This window comes from Dermacentor albipictus, chromosome 10 (genome assembly GCF_038994185.2).
Source record: "Dermacentor albipictus isolate Rhodes 1998 colony chromosome 10, USDA_Dalb.pri_finalv2, whole genome shotgun sequence".
Lineage (NCBI taxonomy): Eukaryota > Metazoa > Arthropoda > Arachnida > Ixodida > Ixodidae > Dermacentor > Dermacentor albipictus.
The window spans coordinates 32,060,046-32,082,362 of record NC_091830.1 but is presented as its reverse complement, the minus strand read 5'-3'; the positions used below and the strand labels follow the sequence as shown (position 1 = coordinate 32,082,362).

The window sequence follows — 22,317 nt, the reverse complement described above, 5'->3', positions numbered from 1 at the left end:
CAAGTATTTAGAGCTAGGAACCTTCTTTCGAACACGTGCATACAAGTACGTTTTCTGTGTTCGATTTATTGCACTGCTCCATTGACGTAAAACTTCACTGAAGGCGTGATAGGAGACCCACTTAACCTTTATCACCCACCTTCTATAAAACTGGACATGCATAGTACGTCCACCTCTTCTGGACAGTGCTATCATTGATAAGATTACAGCTTTTCAACGGCTTCGGGTACTTAAGGATATATGCAATGGGATCCCGCAAGCACACAAAAAAGTAGAGTGGGAATGGTTGCCTTACAAACTCATTATCTTTTCCCTGCAATATTGAATGATACTGATTGTGAGAGCCCTTACATATGTGCAATAAAAGAAGCGGGACGAGCGGTGGATAGCCTCTTAACTGGGCGTCTACTGGAATATCAAACTTCCCATTGGAACAGCAGGGTTCAAACAATACGAAATGCTGCAACAAAGAAAAAAACGGCTCTTCAAATGTCACCTTATACATAAAGCACATTGTCACAAGGAAGAACTATTGACATAAATCACTGCTTCAAAGCAAAGATTAAATACATCATGCGATATCATTCTCACCTGACCCGCACGTTACATTCTACATCCTAGTCCGGCCTGCAAAAACGTTTTAGAGCTTCACCTGCACAGCTGCTCAGCTAGAACCTGGAAGACCAACTCTTGGCAGTCCAGCGGGCCAAGGAAGCCACCGAGAGGCAAGAACTCTTGGCCGGAACCTCGGCGGGTGCCCCAGACCACTAACTCACCGGACGTGAACCGCTCTAATTCAAAATAAAGTTTTCTGACTGACTGACTTCACCTTCACGTTTTTTAGCGAAGTAGTTATTGGCAATGCACGCGTACAATTCGACCAAGAGAAATTTCCTCCACCTTGCAGGTTCCGTAGAAGCTGCCTGTCATATACCACCCGATACATTCGTTGGTCTCCAATCAATCTTCGATAATTCAGACACTAATAGGTTTCATCGCACACCATGTTTAGGCACTCTCCCTTCTTACTTAGTTCATAACTTTCCTCTCACCTGAATCATTCAGCCTTTTGCGTGTCAAATCGAACAATCCTGTCATAACAGTTCCAAATAAGGAACAATTTATTCATCACAGATCGAATTTTGCGTGTCAAACTGCATCAGGGCACATAACACTTGCTGCGATATATGGTTACTAAATAGTTTATTACATATGTAGTTAATTACCTTCCACTTAATTTAAATGCGACGCAAGAGTGCGCATTGGAATGCAGCCTCCTTGGCCGGCAGTAAATTCTGCAAGCGGCTTAGCTTTCGCATCGGTAAGAGCAACGACTACGCTACTCATGTAAAACACCACAAACTAGCACTTACATAGCATTTCTCGGCTAAGACTGCTGTTCTCGAGACAGTCATAACAGCCTCTTACGAATTTTCTACACCACCACCACCACTAAACGTCACATTCAACTTCACTCAAGCAATGTCTGTACTTGAATGCGGTGAACTGCCTTGCGCATCACATTTCTATAGCGCATCGAATGCATATAGATGGCGCAAATGCGCTAATGCGATAAATGGCGAATCGAAATAATGCAACCGGAGAGGGTAGTTGGAGACACAACAATTAGACTCACGCCTTGTACGCAAAGGCTGCCACGCCGTACTGAGGCAGAGAGGGAAATTCGCATGACTTCTCATCGCGCACTTACTCTGGATAAGCGTACCTGCCTGAAGCAGGTTTGACCTTGTTTCGCAAGAAGTGGGATGCACCCAACGCAGATGCTGTCGCATAGTGATGCTGTAAAGGGGCTACGAAACGAATTCATAGTAAAATATTCTTGCGCGCACAATTGACAAGGACACAGTGAAGGGGACACACGAGCGCTTACTCACAACTATTTTATTTTCGGAAAGATACAGAACATATATACCTTAGCTATCAGCGCTGAGCATGTGCAAGAAGAGTGGTCAGTAAAACATAAACAGATTAAACACAGATTAAGAAGGTTCAACCAGTATTTAAGAAAGCGAATTCATTTTCAGCGATTACAATCGATGGTTGGCTTATGCATCTTTCAGCGCACTTTTTACTATGAATTCGTATTCGTACCAACTCGCCCAACTATCAGTTCGGCTACGAAACGCGGTACTGGCGCATTCGCGCAAGCACTCATCACACGAAACAGCTTTCCTCAGCGTGTCGTGTTGCTGCTCAGTGGGCAAGAATCTAAACACCGGCTGTGATTCATCGGCACGTGCACGCCTGCACGTGGGCTCATCTCGCTGCAAGAGCGGCCGGCGCCGTTACGGGTGACCGAGCTCGTCTGGAGCGGGACAGGCGGCGGCTGCACGTGGGCTGCAGGATCACAGGTGAAGGCAGGCAGGACGAGGAATACTCAAGGCCTTCGCAACAGGATAGAAACAACAAACGAAGAAACCAGTTCGTATTGCAACCGCATAGTCTTCGTCTACACACTCCCCAGTTTATCCGTAAAGTACGGGGAATTCGACAAGCTCGAAAACAAGCACGCGGAAAGCACGAGCGCACTTCTTTTGGCGGACATACCGTATCAGCGCTTGGCGTTTGTCCACGTACTATTCACACGTACGAAATGAAGGTGGGCGGGACGGAGGAAGCGATGTTTATTTATTTGTAGTTGAAATACATTGCAAGCACAACGGTAGCACGCTAAACGTGGACTTAGAGTGCTTTAGTGCCCCAACAATAGAAGTTGTGCAACGATATAGCAACTGGCGGGCTTGCTGGTGCGAACAACGACGTGTGTAGCTGGGCAAACAATGTATCCTGACTCGCCAACACCGGCCGAAACCGCAGCACTTCTTGCGTTCAAATAATAATTTGAAAGAAACTTCGTAGCAAGCAGAAAAACCAAAAACGTTCTGGCTTCTTTTGACAACCTCTGGCCTCTGCTCCCTCCTGTATAGGTATTTCGATGCACACTCTCTCCCATCACCTCAAACCCCCCGCAACCCTCTCTAAGCTGTTTTTTTTTTCTTCTTTTTTCCACAGGTGGGCGACTTACTGCCGCTTCGCACTTTCTTTTACATTGTTCGACCACGTGACACCTGTATCCACAAAGAGAGTGTGTATCCTCCCCACCTGACCACTCTAAGTGACGAGGATCTTCTCGCTACCCTTGCCCACGTTGTCTGAGAGACACCGGCCAAAGGGGAAGAGAGAGCAAGAGAGGCGCGATATGTTCACACGCGCACACCGTAACGTTCCACTCTCGCAAGCGTGCGGAGCGAAGGACAGACCCCTGCTCCCCGCAGAAAACAGAAAAAGCGCCGTTTCTTAGTTCGGACCCGCACTGGAGGCGAAAGAAGTGTGGCCGCGGTGGCTGCCAAGATGCCCGTTGCTTCCTGGTTGAAAGTGTGCCATCTCTTGGTGCTCTGCGTCACACCAGCGTTTCGATGCAGCCTTGCTGCAGTCTCCGACAGTACCAAATCAGGATTCGACGACCAAGATACGTGCACGTGAGTGACATAAATCATTCAATGAAGTCCGGCTAAAAAAAAAAACAATGCTTCTAGGATGCGTGCAAATGTACGCAAATCCCAGCAATAGACGATATGAAAATCCTGGAAGTGCGCTTCTCCTTTGAAACAACAAACATGGGCTACCTCAAGCTAGAATTGTAATTGCAGTATCAGCATGTGCTTCAGTGGCATTAATCGTGTCACCGCCCATTCCTCGCACCGTCCAGTGTTTAAAAATTACGAGAACACCCATGCACATTTTATATTTTGTGAATGCGAAAGCGTTAATGTCGAGCTGAGCGCCGCTGAGCAGCCCTTCGAATTATGAACGCCTCGCGGGTGTTGAGACGCTTTCCTAATGCCTCCTAATACCTGTGCACTTTGTTCCGAGACGTCATACTATCTTGCCCCACTGCCGTAGGATCTAATGGGGACACTCCCGAGTAAGCCACGGTGGCTTGGACGTCAGCGCTTGCGTCACCCCCGGCTTCGCAATGGAAATGTCGAGGTTTACCCCAGTGGGTAAGATACTCGGTTTCTGAGCGTGGCTGAAGGTTCGAAGCACACTAAGGCCAATGTTTTATCGTGATAGGGTTATGGGCCTCGTATCGCGGAAAATCCGGTGTAGGAATCCGGCATCTCGTGAGTGAAAATTGCTCGTATATATGTCTGCATATGCGACGCCTTGCTATTTGTGAGATTCAGTATATTCCTGTTCTATTGCCACATCAGTTTATCACTAAAATTGGTCACCGGTTGTCTTAGATTCTCGACAAAGTTATTCCTTGGAATATTCAAAATGACAGGCCACAAACGAATGACATGACAGGAAACACCGATAGCGCATGTTTCTTATGTTAAATCTTCTTAGACTTAAATGTTCAAAGTTCGAAACAATAACAGAAACATGAAAAGACTGTAATTTTATTGGCGAGGCTGTCCACAACCTGCGGGATCAGCTAACACAAGAGCTCACGTTACTACCAGAAAGCTAGCCAGCGTTTCCCGGTATACATAACGATTACACAAGCTCCAGTCATCGGGAAGCGTGAGAAGCAGTCAGGGATCTTCGAATGCTATCGCGTTCCACTCCTAAAGGCACAGCTTAAGCGTCCTCGAATTATTTCCTTTCAAACGTATTTCGTTTTCTTTTAAATTAATTGCTTTATTGCGATTGGCGAGGTGAAGTTAGAAAGCAGGCGAGAGTTCGCGCAGATAACACAGGCTTCCGAGAGTGAGGGTGGCGGGGCGTCGCGCCCGCTCCCTTCGCGCAACACCTGGCCCACCAGCGCGACATAAAGCCCCTTAAACTTCGTAAAGTAGTGCCACGCTTTGAAGAATGCCGCCTCCTCCTCGCGCTCTCTATTGGCCTAATTTCATCACGTGGGCCCTCTCGCCGTGCTTCAGCGCCATTTTCGCTCCAGAAGCGTCTACGGAGTGGCGAGGAGCGCATGTTGGCACTAGGGTGCCTCGATGCACGCGGTCCCCTCCGCCGCCGTGCCGAGAGGGCGCGCGCATCGAGGCACCCTAGTTGGCACCGTTGCGACGCTCGAGCAGTGTAGGCGGCGCCACGTTCCAGGAGGGAGCGTGAAAGAGAGGAGAAACTAGGAGGAGTGCAGGCGGAGGAGGAGAGTTTCGCTACTTTACGAAACTTAAGGGGTTTTAGCGCAGAAGCACGTGTTCCCTTTCGAACTTTCGGCTCCATCGAGGCACGCACGTGACATAGCCTCGCAGCCAATGGGAATTTAGGCGCCGTTTCGCTGCTACAGACACTGGCTTTTTTCACCCCAATGGGTCATTTCATGCTTTTGCATCAAAACGCGTGTGTCAGTTTTAACAGCTCTACCAGCAGGAACGCCGCCATCACGGAAAGGTATGTTGACAATTGCCCTAACTGCCTTTTTTAGAGCGCAGCTCTTTGGCGTCCGTTCCTGGGTTTCGCGTCGTCGTCGGCGTCGTCGTCGACGGCGTCGGCCTCGTAACCAGCTCGCCTCCGCCGCCGCGCTCCGCCGCCGCGCATGCGCCGCTGCTCCGCCGCCGCGCATGCGCGCTGTCGGCTCTCCGGGCGAGGGAGGATGATGGAAGGGAGGAGGAGAGACTGTGGAGGAGGGCTGGCTACACAAATGGCTCTTTGGCGTCCGTTCCTGGGTTTCGCGTTGTCGTCGGCCTCATAACCAGCTCCGCCCCCCTTTCATCCCCCCAGCGCTAGCAGCGACCGACTGATACCGCTTTCGTGAGTCCGCTACCGCACTCACGAAAGACGTCGTGCACTTCCTGCAACTCGCATTAACCGTCCATCGATCCACACCGATGTTAGTAGTGGGGGACTTTAATGTTGACATAAAGACAAACAGCAATTTCCTAACACTTATGCGGGAGAACATCCCGTTCCTCTCGCTCGTAACGCGTCCCACGGCTGTGACAACCTCGCGAGGCACTTGTATAGATCTCGTCTTTGAGAATCAAGCATTGGTGTACCAAGTCGAACATATATCAGTCTATTTCTCCGACCACAAAGCTTCCTTCATGACTGTCAAGAACTGTTAATGGAGTCTTTGTTAAAGGAATACGTGTGAAAAATAAAAAAAAAATTCTGTGATAGCGCATACATGTGTTGCTCGATTTCTTTGCCTCAATCTATCGAAAAGGTGAAACAGCTTATTTGCTGCGCTCAAATTTCGCATTAGGAAGTAACGTAATCGTCGGTAATTTTTTTCTGAAGCATATAAAGAACTGCTTTTATGAGTTGTGCTTCCTCAGACGAATGGGCAGTAATGCGAAAGTGACTGGATGAGGAACAAAATACAATTTCCTAACCTAATGGGTAACAGAAACGCTACTTCATTGATATGCCCGACTGAGCTTAGTATTTTGGATCGCAGATGATTAACATGATCAAGGGCCGTATAACGTAAAACTACTCCAATATGTTTTTATTTCAATCTCCTGACGTCAACTTTGCGTAACCGCGGACGCAAGCATCGGGCGGTCAAACGCAGGGTTGTATGAAAAGACCAATCAAACGCCCCCCTCGTTCATAGGAGGTCACTTTTGTTTGCTTTAAAAACGAATAACATTGCCTGCACTGAGTGGCTTGTCTTATCTAATTGGCTCACAAGAGGCCAGGAGCATGTTCAAGGGGCGAGGGATTCGATAAGGCCGAGCCATTGCACTGAATATCGATAACAGGACGAAGAGGGTGGTGCCGACGTCTGCGATAGCTCCGCTTTCTCTTACTTAGCTTTCGGTGGCTCGTCGACAATCGCGGTGACATGCAACGGAAGCCTAAGAATGACGCTAAAATGGATCCTCAGCAAAGAAGAGTTGGCAGAACGAGGTCGTAAACGTGCCGAAAGTTCTCGAAAACGTTACACGGCCATGCAAAGATTTCATTAGACGCAAATAAACCCATGCTCTCCGGCAGGGGCGAGTAGCCAGTGCCGGAGCGATAGGCGGCAGCCATCTTTTATTCCTTTCGGAACTGGGCAGCCTGCGGCTATTCAGAAGAAAATTCAGTTTTGTTCGGCATATTAATGCATCTTTAACGCGTACGCGTCACTTTGACGCGGTAAGTTTTTGCGGTTCTGTGACGTCGCGTGAGAGGCAGGTGAAGTGAGTGCGGCGCGATAGCTTTCGACCAATAGCCGAGGGCTAATGGCAACAAGGCGTCGAATCAGAAATAACTATTTTGTTTTGTTCAGTCAAATTATGCATAATCAGAGTGTACACGTCATATCAGATTGGGAGGTATCGCCGTTTTCGTGACGTCGCGTGACAGAGAGGTGGAATGGGGGTGGTCCAATATAGTTTTTGACCAATCGCGGTGGGCTGATTGCAGAATTGGAATAGAAATGTTTGGAATAGCTTTACGTTGTAGCGCCCCAGTACAAGTAAATCTTTAATTTAATAGGACACTCGAAAATCTATCATATTTAGGCATTTTATTGCTTCAGGTCGAAAGCTTTGAACGGACTCATCACACGAAACAATGTTGTTTGTTTGAAATAAAATAAATTTTGTGTTTTGTACATTTAGCTGAAGCTTGTTCGCATTCAACTATTTGAAAGCACTGACAGCAATGATTATATATGAGGTTTTATGTCTTAACGGCCAGGAATGGCCAAAAAGTGCCAGGCTAGTGGTAATGACCTGTCAATATAGTACTGAATAGGGAGAGGTAGATAAGATGGTGGTTGTAAAAGGGCCTTAAAAGCATTCGCTGTAATGTGCGTAAAAGGCATATGTAATAAGAACATGGCAATGACTAATGATGTATGCGATGAAAACGAAAGGTAAATTCTAGAAATATCATACTTAAGCTAAATGCATCAGTGGTAAGAACCTGTAAGAAACACCACTGCATTGACAGAGCCCTTGTAACCCTGCCGGCACATGCTATATAGAACACTATTGTCGCGGCAATATCCTCTGGCGAGAGGATGCGCTACGAAATTCTAATGCAAATAACATGTAATTTATCGTCACTCAAAGGAATCTAGAACTGATTTGGTTTCAAAAAACGGTTCTGCACCAGGAAACATTACAGTAGGGAGAGGACTGTGCTGGCGGTATGCTAAAGGAAAGTGTTTCTTTCTCTCAGCTTCTGCTTCCCGACATACCAAGAGGACGTGGGGGCAGTCAGCCTCTCGCCACATCTACCACAGGTTGGCGGTTCGTTAGCAGTCAGCAGAAAATTTTGGGTTCCATACGTGGGCGCTGTCCTGAGTCGACAGAATAGGGCTTCTGTTCATCGTGTTTTCGCTGCTGACGAGGAACTTATCAGTGGCTTAATCAAATAAAGCTTAGTGGTTGTTTCAACGTCTCACAGGCGTTGCCAGTGGCTTCGCGATTTATTTCGCAAGGAAGGCTTCCGATCTGTGCCTGGAACAGCCGGAAATTGAGTGTGATGTAATTGACGTAGTTCATTTGGTCTGCCAGCACATTCCCCTCGATGCCCCTATGTCCAGGCACCTAACATATGATGACATGCTGCTTTGATATACACGTTCTACACGGAACAGACTACAGCTCCATAATCACAGGATTTTTGTGATCACAGAGTGACTTCAAGGCATTCACGACGCCGCCCAGGCAGTCGGTATACGTAATTGTTTCTTGATGTTTTGATTTCCTTATGTGCTTTACAACCGACAACAGTGCATAGGCCCCAGTCGTAGGATATTTGTTTCCGAATGCAGTGCGTCGAATTCCGCAAAGGACTGACTGACGGCTGCATAGGACACCCCGGAATGTGACTTAGAAGCGTCAGTGTAAAACTCTGTGCACGAGTACTTGGACTGGAGCTCTAGAAAATGCATTGTATTATGTGCCTCTGGGGCGTGTTGTGTCACGTCTACGAACGATCTGTCACATTCTACAAGCTGCCACGGCCACGGTGGTAATGAGGTTGCTGGGGTCATCAGGCGATGTTCCAGCAGTGACACAGCAATTTCCTCGCGATGTTTGATTCCGTGCAAACAGAATGGCTCCCTATCTGCAGGTCGACTATTAAACATTGTTGTCGATGTCATGTCCTTTACCATTACGTTATAGGGATGTTCATGGCTTGCGCTAACTTTCAGGAAGACAAAGAAATCGTTTGCGTGCCTAATAATAGTTGGAAGTTCTCGTCCGGTGGGGAATACAATCGTATCGTCTGCAATCAGAACTATTTGCGGAGTTTTATATGCCGAGACAGTGCCATTTACATAAATTACGACGAGTGCAGCCCCAAGAATGGAGCACTATGCAAGTGCTTATTCTAGCATATGCAGAAGTGATCTTGTTTAGGTTTGCGCACAAATAGACTTCAAATAGGTGTTACAGAAGGTGCGGAGTTCATACACCCATGAGTGCTTCTCCCTATTGCCATGGGTGACAATATTGTAAAGCAAATCAATTCATTTTTATTTTAAATGGGAAATCAGTAAGGAAAACGCAAATAATAGTGCACAAAGAGACGACTTGCATCAAGCAGGAGCCAAACCCAGATTTTCCGCATTATGTTAGTGTGCTGGTCATCGGTGGTCATCCCATCATCAATATAGCAATTGCCATGCTGGAAGAAGAGTAGACAATGACGCCCTTTAGTTTATTTGATATAAAACTATGTGACATCCAGTATCGTAAAGATGGCACCTCAATTTTTTTTTCTTTTTTGCTTATTTAAGTGAACGCCTTCTAATGCTACTTTGCGTTTATTCTAGGCAATTGTGTGTTTTTCATTTTTTTTCCTTCAGGTACACAGTTGTTGAAACGATACCGGAAGGGCTGAACTTCTCTTCGGAATGTCCGGAGCACCTTTCAACTTTCGACGCTTGGAGAGCGCTGATAAATATGTCGACATCCGAGATAAAGATTGCGTCATTTTACTGGACCTTATTGGATAGTCTCACTGCTTATCCATCCTCAAGTCTGGTACGTGCTTCTGCTATCTTACTGTCACCTCTTTGGAGTGTCTCTCTCTATAATTCGAATACATAATTGTTCGCCGAAGAGATATGTAAGCACAGAACAACTCTGTGCTGCGCTTTCACGAGTTCCGGATTAACTTTCTTTCAAGCGCGGGATTGATGTGAAATATTGCTGATAAAAGGTACTGGAACCGGCAAAGAAACAAGTTCCCGTATACCAGCAAGTTCATAACGTATACAACCATTCCTTCACTCAATTCTATGTTTGTTTCCAACGGAGAAACGCACGAGCGTTTAAATGTTGTTCCAAGACCACGTCGCCTACGAGACGACTCCATGACGTCCTCTTTTTCATATTCCCTGCGCAGGGTGCTCAGATTTACCGTGAGCTCCTGCACGCCGGAGTAAACAGGTCAATTGACATAAAAATTACCCAAAACGCACCAAGCAGAAAATTCCCAAACTTTGACTCCCAACTATTGGAAGGAAAAGGTACGTATGTTGACATACTTTCTTTCATCTTTCTACAAAAATTGACCCCGTCGTGCAAATCTTTCTACAAATATGTGCAGGCATGGTGAGAAATTTACTGGCATGTATGTCGCTTTCGGGATAAAGTCGAATATCAGCCTATATAAGGTCATAGCCAAAGAAACAATACAACAATTTATTCATTGCATAAACTGGTACGCACGGGTACGCGGGAAATCTGAAATTTAGGTTGCGCGCCAGTGCTGAGGAAATATTCTGCTATTTTTAGATAATGCATCTTGTAAACTTTAACCCTACCTGTGTATGTGCCTGTTTCCAAGATGTCACCTGTTGCCTTTTTTTTCTTTGTTTCCATCTTTGTCAATTTTTTTTCGAGCAGATTGTTCTAACGAAATCCCTTCTCACTGTTCCACCTTTTCTGGTGGATTCGTAGGACAGCGCAACATTATCTGCGTGATATATCTCCATACCGAAGTCATAAATCAAAAATATTTATTAATTAACAAATCATTTCTTCGTGTTAGGGGAGAAGTTGCAGTGAGCAACCTGAAGCCGAGCAGCAGTGAACTCATGACTGCTCAACAAAAAATAATAGCCCCGATAATCCAAAGACTAGTGCAAGCATAAATCTTCGAATTATGACGCCTTTTCCATTTCAAAAGTTCTGAAACGTTCGTAGAATGAGTCATTGTTTCTTTAGAATGAAAGTTTGTACTTGTCTACCAATATGCAGTTAACTAGCAGACGCAACTAATAGCAGAAAGTGTCAAAATCAATGGCATCATGCTGAGCTGCGGGGGCAACTTCTGCGCACTGTGCCCTCCTGTCATTTGTTTCTGTCTTTTCTGGCTTATTAAGGCTTTCTCCGCAGGTAAATAAGTTTATTCCCTATTGCAGAAGTCTGATTCAATATTGCATAACAAGCAATTGTGTTCGTTTAGCGCTCCCTTTAGAGTTATGCCATAAAAAACAAGACAACCGAAGTATATCCTTCTAAATCTTGTGCCAATTCCTAGGTCGCCTAGGAATTCATTTGCAATCCTGGGAATACATTGCCTCGTACAGTTTCCTATAAATATTACTAGCCATAATCTGGTGCTGTGACTGTTCTGCTACGACTGGAATGATAGTACACATACTTGCCTAATATTCGTGCTTACGACTTCGTAGGCTCTTGTAGACGTTCTCGGTTTCTGACAAAGGCAGTGGCTTGGGCAGTTTAGTATGGCACAAAAAGCCCAGTGAGGTAGACGGTACCACGGAAAGAAGGACACGCGTCAGATGAATTTCACAGATGACTTCGAACAATGTTTATTGGTGACAGTTACAAGAACACGTATTTTTATGGTCCTTGCACCACCATTAAAGAGTCTTGGAATTCAGCGCAATGCGTGTGTTCCTTCCTGCTTCTCCATTTTTTGCGATGCGCTCGTTAAGTTCTTTCTACGCTTTATCCTAGCTTTTATTTTTAAGCAATTGTATTTATCTAAGCATGATAACATAATCAGTTTCTACGCTCACGCCCCCATCACGACAAATTGTTGCATTCGCTTTAATTAGAAAATTTGTGCCGCACCACAATACGAGGGAAGCAAATTATACGCAAACATATAGTTTATGTTCACACAAGTGCAACAGAGGTCGATCTGGACCACTGCTACACATGCGGTATCCAGTTTGGCGGCTTCGCTGTAGCAACGCTTTTGACGAGCAGTGGCACCTTGATGATCACGGTTCCGAACAACCGCAAAAGAAGTTGCGCCATATCTGCCAGCTTCGCTGGGCGAGGGCACAAGCGACAAGTCGTGCCGAAGGCAGGCCGACGGTTTGGAGCCCATAGACACGTTGCAGCTGGCATAAATGCAGCACGAGCGAAGATTCTTCTTAGCGTAACCTCGTTGCAGCGGGGAAAAAAAGACCGTGCGCAATATGGCCAGGTGTATACCACCAACTTCTCGCTGGGAGTAGTCATCTTGCGAACTCACAAAGGTGTTGTTAAGGCACAAAAGCGAAGCTTAGGCAAATCCATGCACTCCTCATCATCCCCACACTGAGGGAGCCGCCCCACTCACAACTCGCGTAGACACTAGTGTCAGATGTTCCCTGCAGTAATTTTTTTAGGAAGCTGTATACGTGCCTGCCCCTTGACAACTTTTGCAGGCGCGGCCAAGGTGCGCAACCTCAATCTGACGCGACTTGGGCACAACGGAGTCCTGCACTCCAAGTTCTGGACCGTGGATGGCAGGCACGCCTATATCGGAAGCGCCAACATGGACTGGAGGTCCCTCGCGCAGGCAAGTTCATTCTGTAGATTTTTAACTCGCCCATCCAGTTCAACCTCAGTAAGCTTGCGGGCACTAAGCGCTAGTTTTTATGCCATGCAGGAAGTCAGTCGCTTTCTAGGAGAACTCCCTGTACCCGACATAACATTAGGCTTGTGCTTACTTAGCAAGTGGATAGTACAATGTTAGCTGTTTATTTTAGCCCCTTTTCAATCGAATGAACATGTATTATTGGTATCCTTGGGTGGGGGGGGGGGGGACAAAAGAAAAATGCTCTTTCTAAGGCTTTCATTATAACCTATTCACGGGGTCATGGCGACTGACCAGCTCAGTTAGGCTGAGCGATAAGAATTCACACGTTTTTTACAACGTAAGCTGTTACGGGCTCATTTCAACAGCCGTTTCGGTTGGCGATGGTTTCCGCCGCCACCGCCGGTGTCCGTAGCAGCTCTCGCCGGGAATCCGGAATCGAACTCTGCCGAACTCTGCCGAACTCCGCCGGAATCGAACTCTGCATGGCCCACTACGTGGGAGTCGGATACTCTACCACTAAGCCAAGTCGGCACTTTTTTTCGTTATTGCTTGGAGACAAAAGTGAAGATGTATTACAGAGCGGAGACAGCTACATGCTCGAAACTCGGGCAAACATACACATGCGTCCAACAAGTGCACCCAATCAAGCGGAAGTTACTGCGCAGCGTACAGACTTCTCACATAAGTAGCCCTTTCGCGAAAGAAGAATTTTGTAGATCGCGGGTTTTCGACACGGCGATCGCACAGTCTGCATCTCCATAGGCTGTATAAACCAAGTGCTATGAACACGTCATAGAGAGGACCGCCCGTAACCTTAAACTGCGGATACCTAATTGAGTATGGAGAGATGTCGATATCTTTTCTAAGCGTCCGTTGAAGAATGTCCCATTTCAAAGGAAATGACATTAATTCGTCGTCATTATCATTAGCAACGTACCGTGCCATTTCACACGCGATGTGACACGCGCGCCGCACAGCGTCGAAACGTACAACTTTCGATTGCAGTTCCGTCATGTTCCACCAGGTGTCCAAACATGTAGCAGTTGCATATATCAGTTGCACGCTGCGCGTAGCTGGACCGGGTTAATTCAAGCAGGCTAGGTGGCTATTTGTCACCAGTCCATTTCGAAAGGGGTGTCAGTAAACCTATTATCATCGTCATCAACAACAACGTACCCTGTCACGGGTAAAGGGATGTGATATGTGCGCCAAGTAGTCTGTATACCTGTGTTTACTCCTCGGTACGCGTTATGGCGCCTCGTCGCAAAGTACGAACCGTTGCTGAAGAAGTTAATCATGGAGCTACACGCGCTCCTGCATCCAGGAAACATTGGGTTCAGCAGACCTCTGTGCAGAGATCAGGACAAGCCTCAGCGCAAGTCGCAGCTCGCCGTGAACGCCGGGCGGATAGTTGAAGTCCTCGTGAAAATTACGCGAAGAGGCTTCGCCGCAAAAATCCAGTGGTGCGCGATGCCGAAAATGGAGCTCCTATGGAGCCGCTCCTCCGGTTTACGCTGTAACTGTGCGGTTTGTACCACGCACGCCTGATTTATTTTGCTATTGTTTTTCTGGTCAGTGTTTTTCTTGAAATCATGCGAAGGATTAATTGAAAAAAAGAACAGCGCGTGAGGAAAGTGACAAAAAACCACACAGGGTGAGCGCTAGGTCAAGGTTAATTGCAATGAGAGAACTTCAGACGGTGCGGTCGAAGGATGGGGTTGCAGGACAGCCCTTTATGTTTGGAAGCATTTCAACACGTTTCTCAGCAAAACCATGCTCAATTGCGTTCCTTTGAAATTTATTTCAACTCGCAGTAGTTCAGTTTACCCACTTTTTTGTTGCAGGTGAAGGAGGTTGGTGTCCTTATGAAGAACTGCAGGCGTATCGTCAACGATCTCGAGAAAATTTTCGAAGTCTATTGGGAAATGTCTGATGAGAATGCCAAGCTTCCTATTAAGTGGACCGCCAATCTCAGCACATCTATCAACAGCTCAAGCCCTGCACGTTTGGACCTCAATGGCACCAGCACACTCACATACATATCGGTAAGTTGCGTTATGCTGCAGTGTGAAAATATTAGGAAAAGCAGAGCCCAAAGAACAATAGTAATTACTTCTTCAATAAGATGTCACCTTTTTCAAATGTTAGATGTGCCATTTGGCATGTCGCAGAGACTCTAGCTGAACCATGCAGTTTGTCGTCTGTAGAAGTTAAGGAATTCAAGCTATGTGCATATATCGAATATTTGTAAGAATAATTCTTGAAGATAGAGCTTTTGTTTAATTTTGTCAATAAAGCATTTTAAGCTTCCCATGGACGTAATACCCTTACAAGATAGCGGTATGTAGGAGATGTGCATTTGATGAGCACAGAGCAGCAGCGCGAGTAGCACCATCTTGTGACAGTGAGCACGACGAGGACGTATAGAGCACGGCCTCTGAATCCAGGCAGCGCACGCAAGCTAACTGGAAGGTCGATCATACTACTATAACTGCGATTGCCGCCCAGGATTTGTCAACCTGCTGCAGCAGCAGGGTTGAAAGCACCTTATAATCCTTTCCGTAAGGATGCCTTTTATTTTTTTTCTTCAGGCGAGAACGCTTACTCGAGAAATATTTGCAACGTGTCACTTTAAACAAAACGCAACAGTATGTCTTATCGGCGCTGCTGCTGCAGCTGGCGTCCTCAGAGTTCCCGTATTCTATTAGCTGAATATAAGAGTGCAGGGTTAAGTTTCAGTTGTCTAGCACTACAAAGCACAGACTTAACATCCCACCAACAAATTTTTACAACGAATAAGATTTCGTTTGATGCAATATCTAAACATGTGACGTGATGATTGCATCTCCTTGGTTGCGTACGCTATGTCGTTTTTCATTCAAGTTCGTGAAGTGCTCAACAAAATCACCATGCATTACGGGCTGTCAATGATTTTCGCTTAAATGCACCATCAGGACTTTAAAGATCAGCTTCAAAAGTTAAATATTTTGTTACTTTTTCGTCAGTAGTGACAGCAACAGGGCACTGGTGCATCCGTCGTTCCATGTCAATATATTCATAGCATTACGTACTATATCGCGGGCCCTCTAAATAATGAATCTTGTAATTTTACGCATCTTGAAATGTCGTAGTGCTGTCAGGTTGCTGGAGTTCAACTTCGCTGGTCATGTACTCATTGCTCGCACACTATACTTATCCTGTACTGATCGTACACTAAGTTCTTACTCTATCCCGATGAAAGCTGCTTTGCAGAAGTTTCTGTTGAGATTTCAGGCACGATTTCCTACTTCATATGCCCGTATTGGCTCATACACGACAGCGAAAACTCTCAAAATGCTGTAATCTAAACCACACTCGGGGAATTGTTAAGACTCCTTTCTTTCTCTCTGTACTTACTTTTGTCCGATTCGGAATAGCAGCTCAGAACTTTGATGCACACCGACATCACGGCGTTTCTTTCATAATAAAATTGTCTGTCTTTCATGCTTGACAACCAGCTATGCGTTTACTGTGTTCTCATTTCAACTGGGGCAGTTATTATTACGAGTATTGGCAAGCCTTTAGGAGACAAGTCGCTAACGCAACTACTGGCGAAATTACATCTGCAGCAATTATTGTCAATGAGATTTTTTCCTTAGCGACAAACATGAGTTAAATTTGTTATTCCTTGGTTTTACCCAGAATGAATGGTTGAGAATCTTTACTTTACAGAGTGCTCCTCCATACTTCACGGCTCCCGGTAGGACAGGCGACATTGACGCCATCGTTGACATCATCAGCAAAGCAAAGCAATTTGTCTACGTCGCGGTTATGAACTATCTACCCATAGAATATTACTCTAAGCCTAAAAGGTAAGCCATCTTCAAGTGGCATTAAGGCAGCTGTGCCTCATATTTATAACAGTGATAAGAGATAAATAAAAAGAAATAGCCCGAAATTTAACACGTCATCACAGCTACTGTCGTGCTCACGACGTCACACGAAGTGTCTGATTTCACATGAAGATGGAAAGAGCACAGGAGATAGCGAATGCAAAGTAAAAAATCAAAAAGTAAAATGTACAGAATAAAATACAGAAATGAAATACTGAATAAATAAACAAATACAACCCAAATAACTAACAATATATCAACGAATATCTATAATACCCTCTCTTGAACTGTTGCTGGGCTAGTTCATTGGGGAACATCATCATTTCAATGGCAGCGCACTTGTTCAGACATTCACGAATAACTAAATCACACAAACGCAAACGCTGACATGACTGCGATAAATACAACAGCACGGGCTTCCGGGCTTCGAATGCGTCCCCGCTTTTGGGGGCGAACTTAAAAGCACTCGGCTCGCCAAAAATGGTTTTGTTCATACAACAAAGGAGACAATGAAAAACGCCACAGTTAAAAACCGGTTGCACATTTGCTGCCAAGATATTTTTCTTGCTTTTTGCTCTTGCTGAACTATGCTCCGTTCCATACATAGCAGTCAACGCTGTGGAGGCTAGAGAGACTTCTTGCAGGGGCTTCGTTAGCGCTTGGACATAGTTCAATATTTTTTACCACAATTGTGCCCAACTGTTATTTATATAAGCTCAGTATGGAACGAAACAAGTTTTAGCCCTTCGAAGCAAACACACTGTGGTACACGGCTGCTGATGCTTTGTTTTAGATTATTTTTATTCCTGTTCCTCCTTTCGGGTTTTTTATTTGCGACCTGTTCCGAACAGCCTTGCATGCACGCTCGCGCGAGCGAACGCTGTTCGCTCGCAGCGAAGCAAGGACGAAACGCGCGCAGTGATACCATTTCTTGACCGGACTACTTGCATAGCTTCCACAACGTTGACTGTGACGTATGGAACGGAGCACTGTTTGTCATTTTGAAATAGCTGTCTTTGACGTTGCCTATCTTCCCGTGTTGCTATACATTGAATAAAAACGTTTACGGTTGTATAATAATTAAAATAATCCACTAAAACCTGTATTTTCAACGTTTCTGCATTCATTAACAAAAACATTTTCGATATCATAATAATTGAAATGATCCTTTACAACCTATGAACACTGCGTATTATCCGCTTCCAGGTACTGGTCACTGATCGACGATGCTTTGAGACGCGCCGCCATCGAAAATGGAGTACGCGTCCGTCTCCTTGTGTCGAAATGGAATAAGACAAAGCCACTGACCTGGAACTTCGTGGAGTCGCTTGCGTCGCTGAATTCCAGTGGTATCTCCATCGAAGTCGTAAGAATCAGCGTTCTCTCTTTCTTTTTCTCATCCTTTCTTTCTTTCCATCTTTCTTTTTGCATGTCTTTTTCTTTTATTATGCATATAAGGGAGGTGTAAAGCTGTAACTGCACGGAAAGAAACTCCGCGGGTTGTGGGTGTTGTCGTGTCTCCCAGCGCCGGCGCGTTCATTTCAACTGCGCGATGAAACGTGCCGACGTCGACGCAACAGCGCCGCGAAACAATTCGCAAAGGCCTTCTATGCGGTTGGCGCTCAAGAACACCGTCAGTGCTTTGCTCATCTGTGTCCCCACGTTTGCGTTCCGTGTGCAAATCCTAAAAAAAAATATTCCGTCGGTTCGTTGCTCATCAACTTTGCTCTTTTCAAGGCCACCTGCAGGACCATCATGCTCGCGGTACTTTCATTAAGCTTTTGTTTATGTGTTTCTTTCAGAAAGCTATCGTGATTCCAGCCTTTACTGAAGAACAACGCAAAACTCCTTACGCCCGAGTGAATCACCAAAAGATGATGGTTACGGACACAACAGCTTATATCGGTAAGTCGCCAACCACTCTATGCGCCGAAACACAACCCAACACTTAAACGTAATTACATTGGAGTTCACATGACTCTGATATTGGCTTGTGCATCAGGTAACAAATTGGCTGATGCCACGACCTAGGGAAGCTTGAGGGCTTCTCATTAGATGGTCAAGCGACTATGACGTACAGCTCATGGAACCTATGTTCAAATACTAAATAACCCATAATGCACACTCAATTCAAGGTACCGTTGGACATTATCGACACCCCTAGTGATGCTTCAAATAACTGGAACTACGAAGGAATGCCACGTTTCTTCCATCGGCTTGAAACAGCTCACCTTGTTCCATATATTTACATTATATAGTGGGACTGTACAAGCACATACCTATGGTTCGGTGACACCTTTTACCACAACGGCAGCATTTATTATCCCGCAACATGGCATTACTCGGCGATTTCAATTAGACCACAAATCTACCTCTACGGCTGCGGAACTGGCGTAAATACGGGAAGCTGTTCGTTTTGTGAGAACGCAGACACATAAAAGGACGGTGTTCCTCAATGCCAAGTCAGCGTTGCAGACGCTAAAATGCTTTTTAAAGAAAGGACCATACTACCTGTTCACGATGGAACTCGCCGAAGTTCATCAAAGTGCCAAGAGAGGTGGCCACTTGATCGCTTTTCAAATGGTTCCTGGTCGTTGTGGTGACTGGCAATGGACTCGCTGACAGGAAGGTATGGTCGGCATTCTTTTGCTCTGATGAAGTACGGAGTGCCTACTTGCGAGCTGACACCAATTGAATGATCAAGGCACTCATGCAGGACCTTACAAAAGCGTGCAGAGCCCCCACCGACATCCACAGACGCCTACATATGATCGAACCAGAAGGTAAATTTTGTTTGCTCCCGAAGGTTGAACGGAACAAAGCGTCATTGCTACGCAGGATTCGGCTGGGCGTTACTCTCGCCCACCGCTACGCACATCTCATCAGCCAGTCTAACAGCCCTCAGTGCGAACAATGTCGTACGCCTGAATATCTGGAACACAAAATCTGCGATTGCCCAGCATACATCCTGGAACGAAGGACGTTAGATAATTCCCTAGCCAACTTTGGCAGGCAACCACTGTCGGAGGAAGCTATACTCGGCCCATGGCCCGACACTGCAACTTCAATGTGGGCGACCTAAAGCGTTGTTGAAGTTTCTGCATGGCGCAAGACTAAACGAGTGTCTCCAGTAGGGCCACCGTCTAATGTACATTAGCAATCATCACTTCCCTTGTCATCGTCGTCCATCCAAGTTCTTTCGCTCCCCTTCCATGTTTCCCAGTGCAGAGTAGCGCACTAGAGCGCACAAGCTCAGGTCGACTTACCTGTAATATCTATCTATCTATCTATCTATCTATCTATCTATCTATCTATCTATCTATCTATCTATCTATCTATCTATCTATCTATCTATCTATCTATCTATCTATCTAAGATATCCAGACCACTCTGACTACAAGATAATTAGTAATGCTAATGTTTCGAGTGAAACATTACCATTAAGAAGCGCTTTGTGTTCGATGCTGGTCTTCAACTTTCCTCCTCGTCCCGATCCGACGGGATATTGTCGCGCTCTTGTTCTTACATTGTATGGAATTGGAAAAAAATGCTCGCTTGAGGCGCAGTATATGTATATCTGGGCACGTAAAATGTTTAGCCAATTTTATTCAGCAGGCCCAGGTAGAAAGCCTGCCATGACTTGGGCTCCCGGATAGAGTAAACCTTCTGCCTACCAAATGTAGTTCCATTTATCTTCTGTAACTGGAGTACTGCTACAGACAACCACTTTCCTGAACCACGCTTTTGATGGTATGATCTGCATCCCAGATCCCCTCAGCAATTACGGAGGAATATTTTTGTTTCTTTCTTCGCAATCCTTTCCGCTATTAATTACACTGTGCGTTTGCTTTCACTGTGGAAGTAAACTCGTTTTGTGAAAGAAGAGCTGTCTAACTGACAGCGCAATGGGTAGGTATTTAGTGTCTGTTTTATTATGGGGACTCAATAAGATATACGCTAAGCATCATCTTACTGCCTGACCTAATGTCATTGTTTTTCGATGTTGTCTCCAGCGCTTTAGAATAGAAATTATTTAGCTTTTACGCATTTATCAACTGTTTATCATAATTCATGACTAAAACGACTAAAAAGCACACTCCCGCAAACACATTCAGAACCCCCCCCCCCCCCCTTGACACGTATGAGCCACACTCTACGGCTTTCACAGCTCTCGTCATATAGCAATAATATCTCTCCTAACAAGTTTTGATATGTAAATGCAGCCCTGTCTTATTACCCTTCCTTAAGAGGGTCTGGTATAGGACATAAAAAAGTGGAAACTACGACTTCATTGAAAAGAACTACACTGAAAAGCAATACGTTCTTCTGCGTAATGAACGTGAAAGTTAACTGAGCAGTAAAATAGCGAACACAGTTATTGCATTCGAAATGTTAATTAGAAAAGCAATCGTGATGCAAATCACTGCATGCCAGTTAGCGTTCTTTTTTCATTTTCTGCACTACTGATTTCCGGTATCCTCTGGCTGCGTACAGGAACATCGAACTGGGAGCCGAACTACTTCATCGAGACAACAGGAGTGGGGTTGGTCATAAACCAGAATTCAAGTGAATCCATCAGAGGGGAGCTGAAGGCAATTTTCGAACGTGATTGGAACTCCAATTTCACTTACTACGTCAGACCTGGGAATAAAAGAAAACGCTCCTGACTCCTACATCTCATTGTATCTTATTACTACTTGCTCGAACTGCACCGAAGTCGGCCGCTAAGCGCACTGTCTCTCCAGCTCCCCATTTTGCTGAATGGATTCTTACAGTACACATTCTTGAGCTTTCCTTCTTTTTCCCCACCTCCTTCTCCTCCATCTGAATACTCTGATTTCCTACATATAACTGTTCTCGCTCTCTTTCCAAAGAAGCAATTCCCGCTGTGGCACACTATTACTCATAAAGCAGCGTAGAGCCTTCCATCTCTAGTTTGAATTTGGGGCTAGTGCTTGGGAGTGGGCGCCCCGGAAAGCGAATATGTAATGTGCTAGCTACTGAATTCACAAGACAGAGGATTACATTCGTGCCGCTGTTGTGGAAATAATAAATTCTCTTTATTTGCGTGGCCGAGATTCGGAATGGGTTTCCCCGCAGAATGCGATGCCACACAAATGCTTCCCTAAAGCACACCCGAAAATAAATCAAAAGTGTCGAACACAAGATGTTTCTGGAGCCATAGTTGCAGCTGTTCGCTTCACAACTGTCAACAGTCTATCACTTCTCATTTCCCATTTTCTGGGAAACCCGAATCCACTTCAGTCACAATGCCACCTACACAATGCCTGGCAATGCATACAAGATTCTTTTTCGTTCTCGCTAGCCATATTTCCTTGAAGGATCAGCGACACCTACCTCCCCCATGTCACCACTATTGCAAATAAACGGGCACCCTCCCCCTCTGGCGCATTTTTATTTCCCGCTCCCTACTCTTCGCGTCAGCTTATTGTCCGTTTCCAATAAGTGTGGGTGAGCAAGATATACGAGCGCTTTCAAGGAAAGCTATTTTTTTCCTTGACGAAAGCAAGTACTTTTGTCCAAAGAGTAGCTTCCAATAGATGTTTTTAGGGCCGCTGCATTCATCTTACTATAGATTCGTGTCCTACTTAGATTCGGACTGAGTGTGGCACTAAGAACTTCACTCAAGAATAATTTATTTTCAGGTTAGTACACGTTCTTGATAACCTCGCTACGCTGATATACTCAGAAAGCGTCTTGT

At 45.5% G+C, this 22,317-nt stretch overlaps 1 protein-coding gene across 2 annotated transcripts in view; it reads left to right on the top strand.

The window, feature by feature from the left end:
- Positions 1–3,167: 3,167 nt before the first annotated feature.
- Positions 3,168–22,317, top strand: part of LOC135912244 (5'-3' exonuclease PLD3-like) — a 34,159-nt gene continuing 15,009 nt past the window's right edge. The window contains exons 1-9 of one of the 2 annotated variants that reach the window (XM_065444624.2): positions 3,220–3,500; positions 9,743–9,920; positions 10,285–10,408; positions 12,569–12,702; positions 14,568–14,768; positions 16,435–16,574; positions 17,802–17,961; positions 18,398–18,500; positions 21,090–21,262. In XM_065444624.2, the coding sequence (XP_065300696.2) occupies positions 3,373–3,500; positions 9,743–9,920; positions 10,285–10,408; positions 12,569–12,702; positions 14,568–14,768; positions 16,435–16,574; positions 17,802–17,961; positions 18,398–18,500; positions 21,090–21,262 (1,341 nt within the window). In that variant the 5' untranslated portion in view covers positions 3,220–3,372. Of the gene's footprint in view, positions 3,501–9,742; positions 9,921–10,284; positions 10,409–12,568; positions 12,703–14,567; positions 14,769–16,434; positions 16,575–17,801; positions 17,962–18,397; positions 18,501–21,089; positions 21,263–22,317 lie in introns of those variants that run through there. The other variant, XM_065444622.2, reaches the window with a different exon arrangement.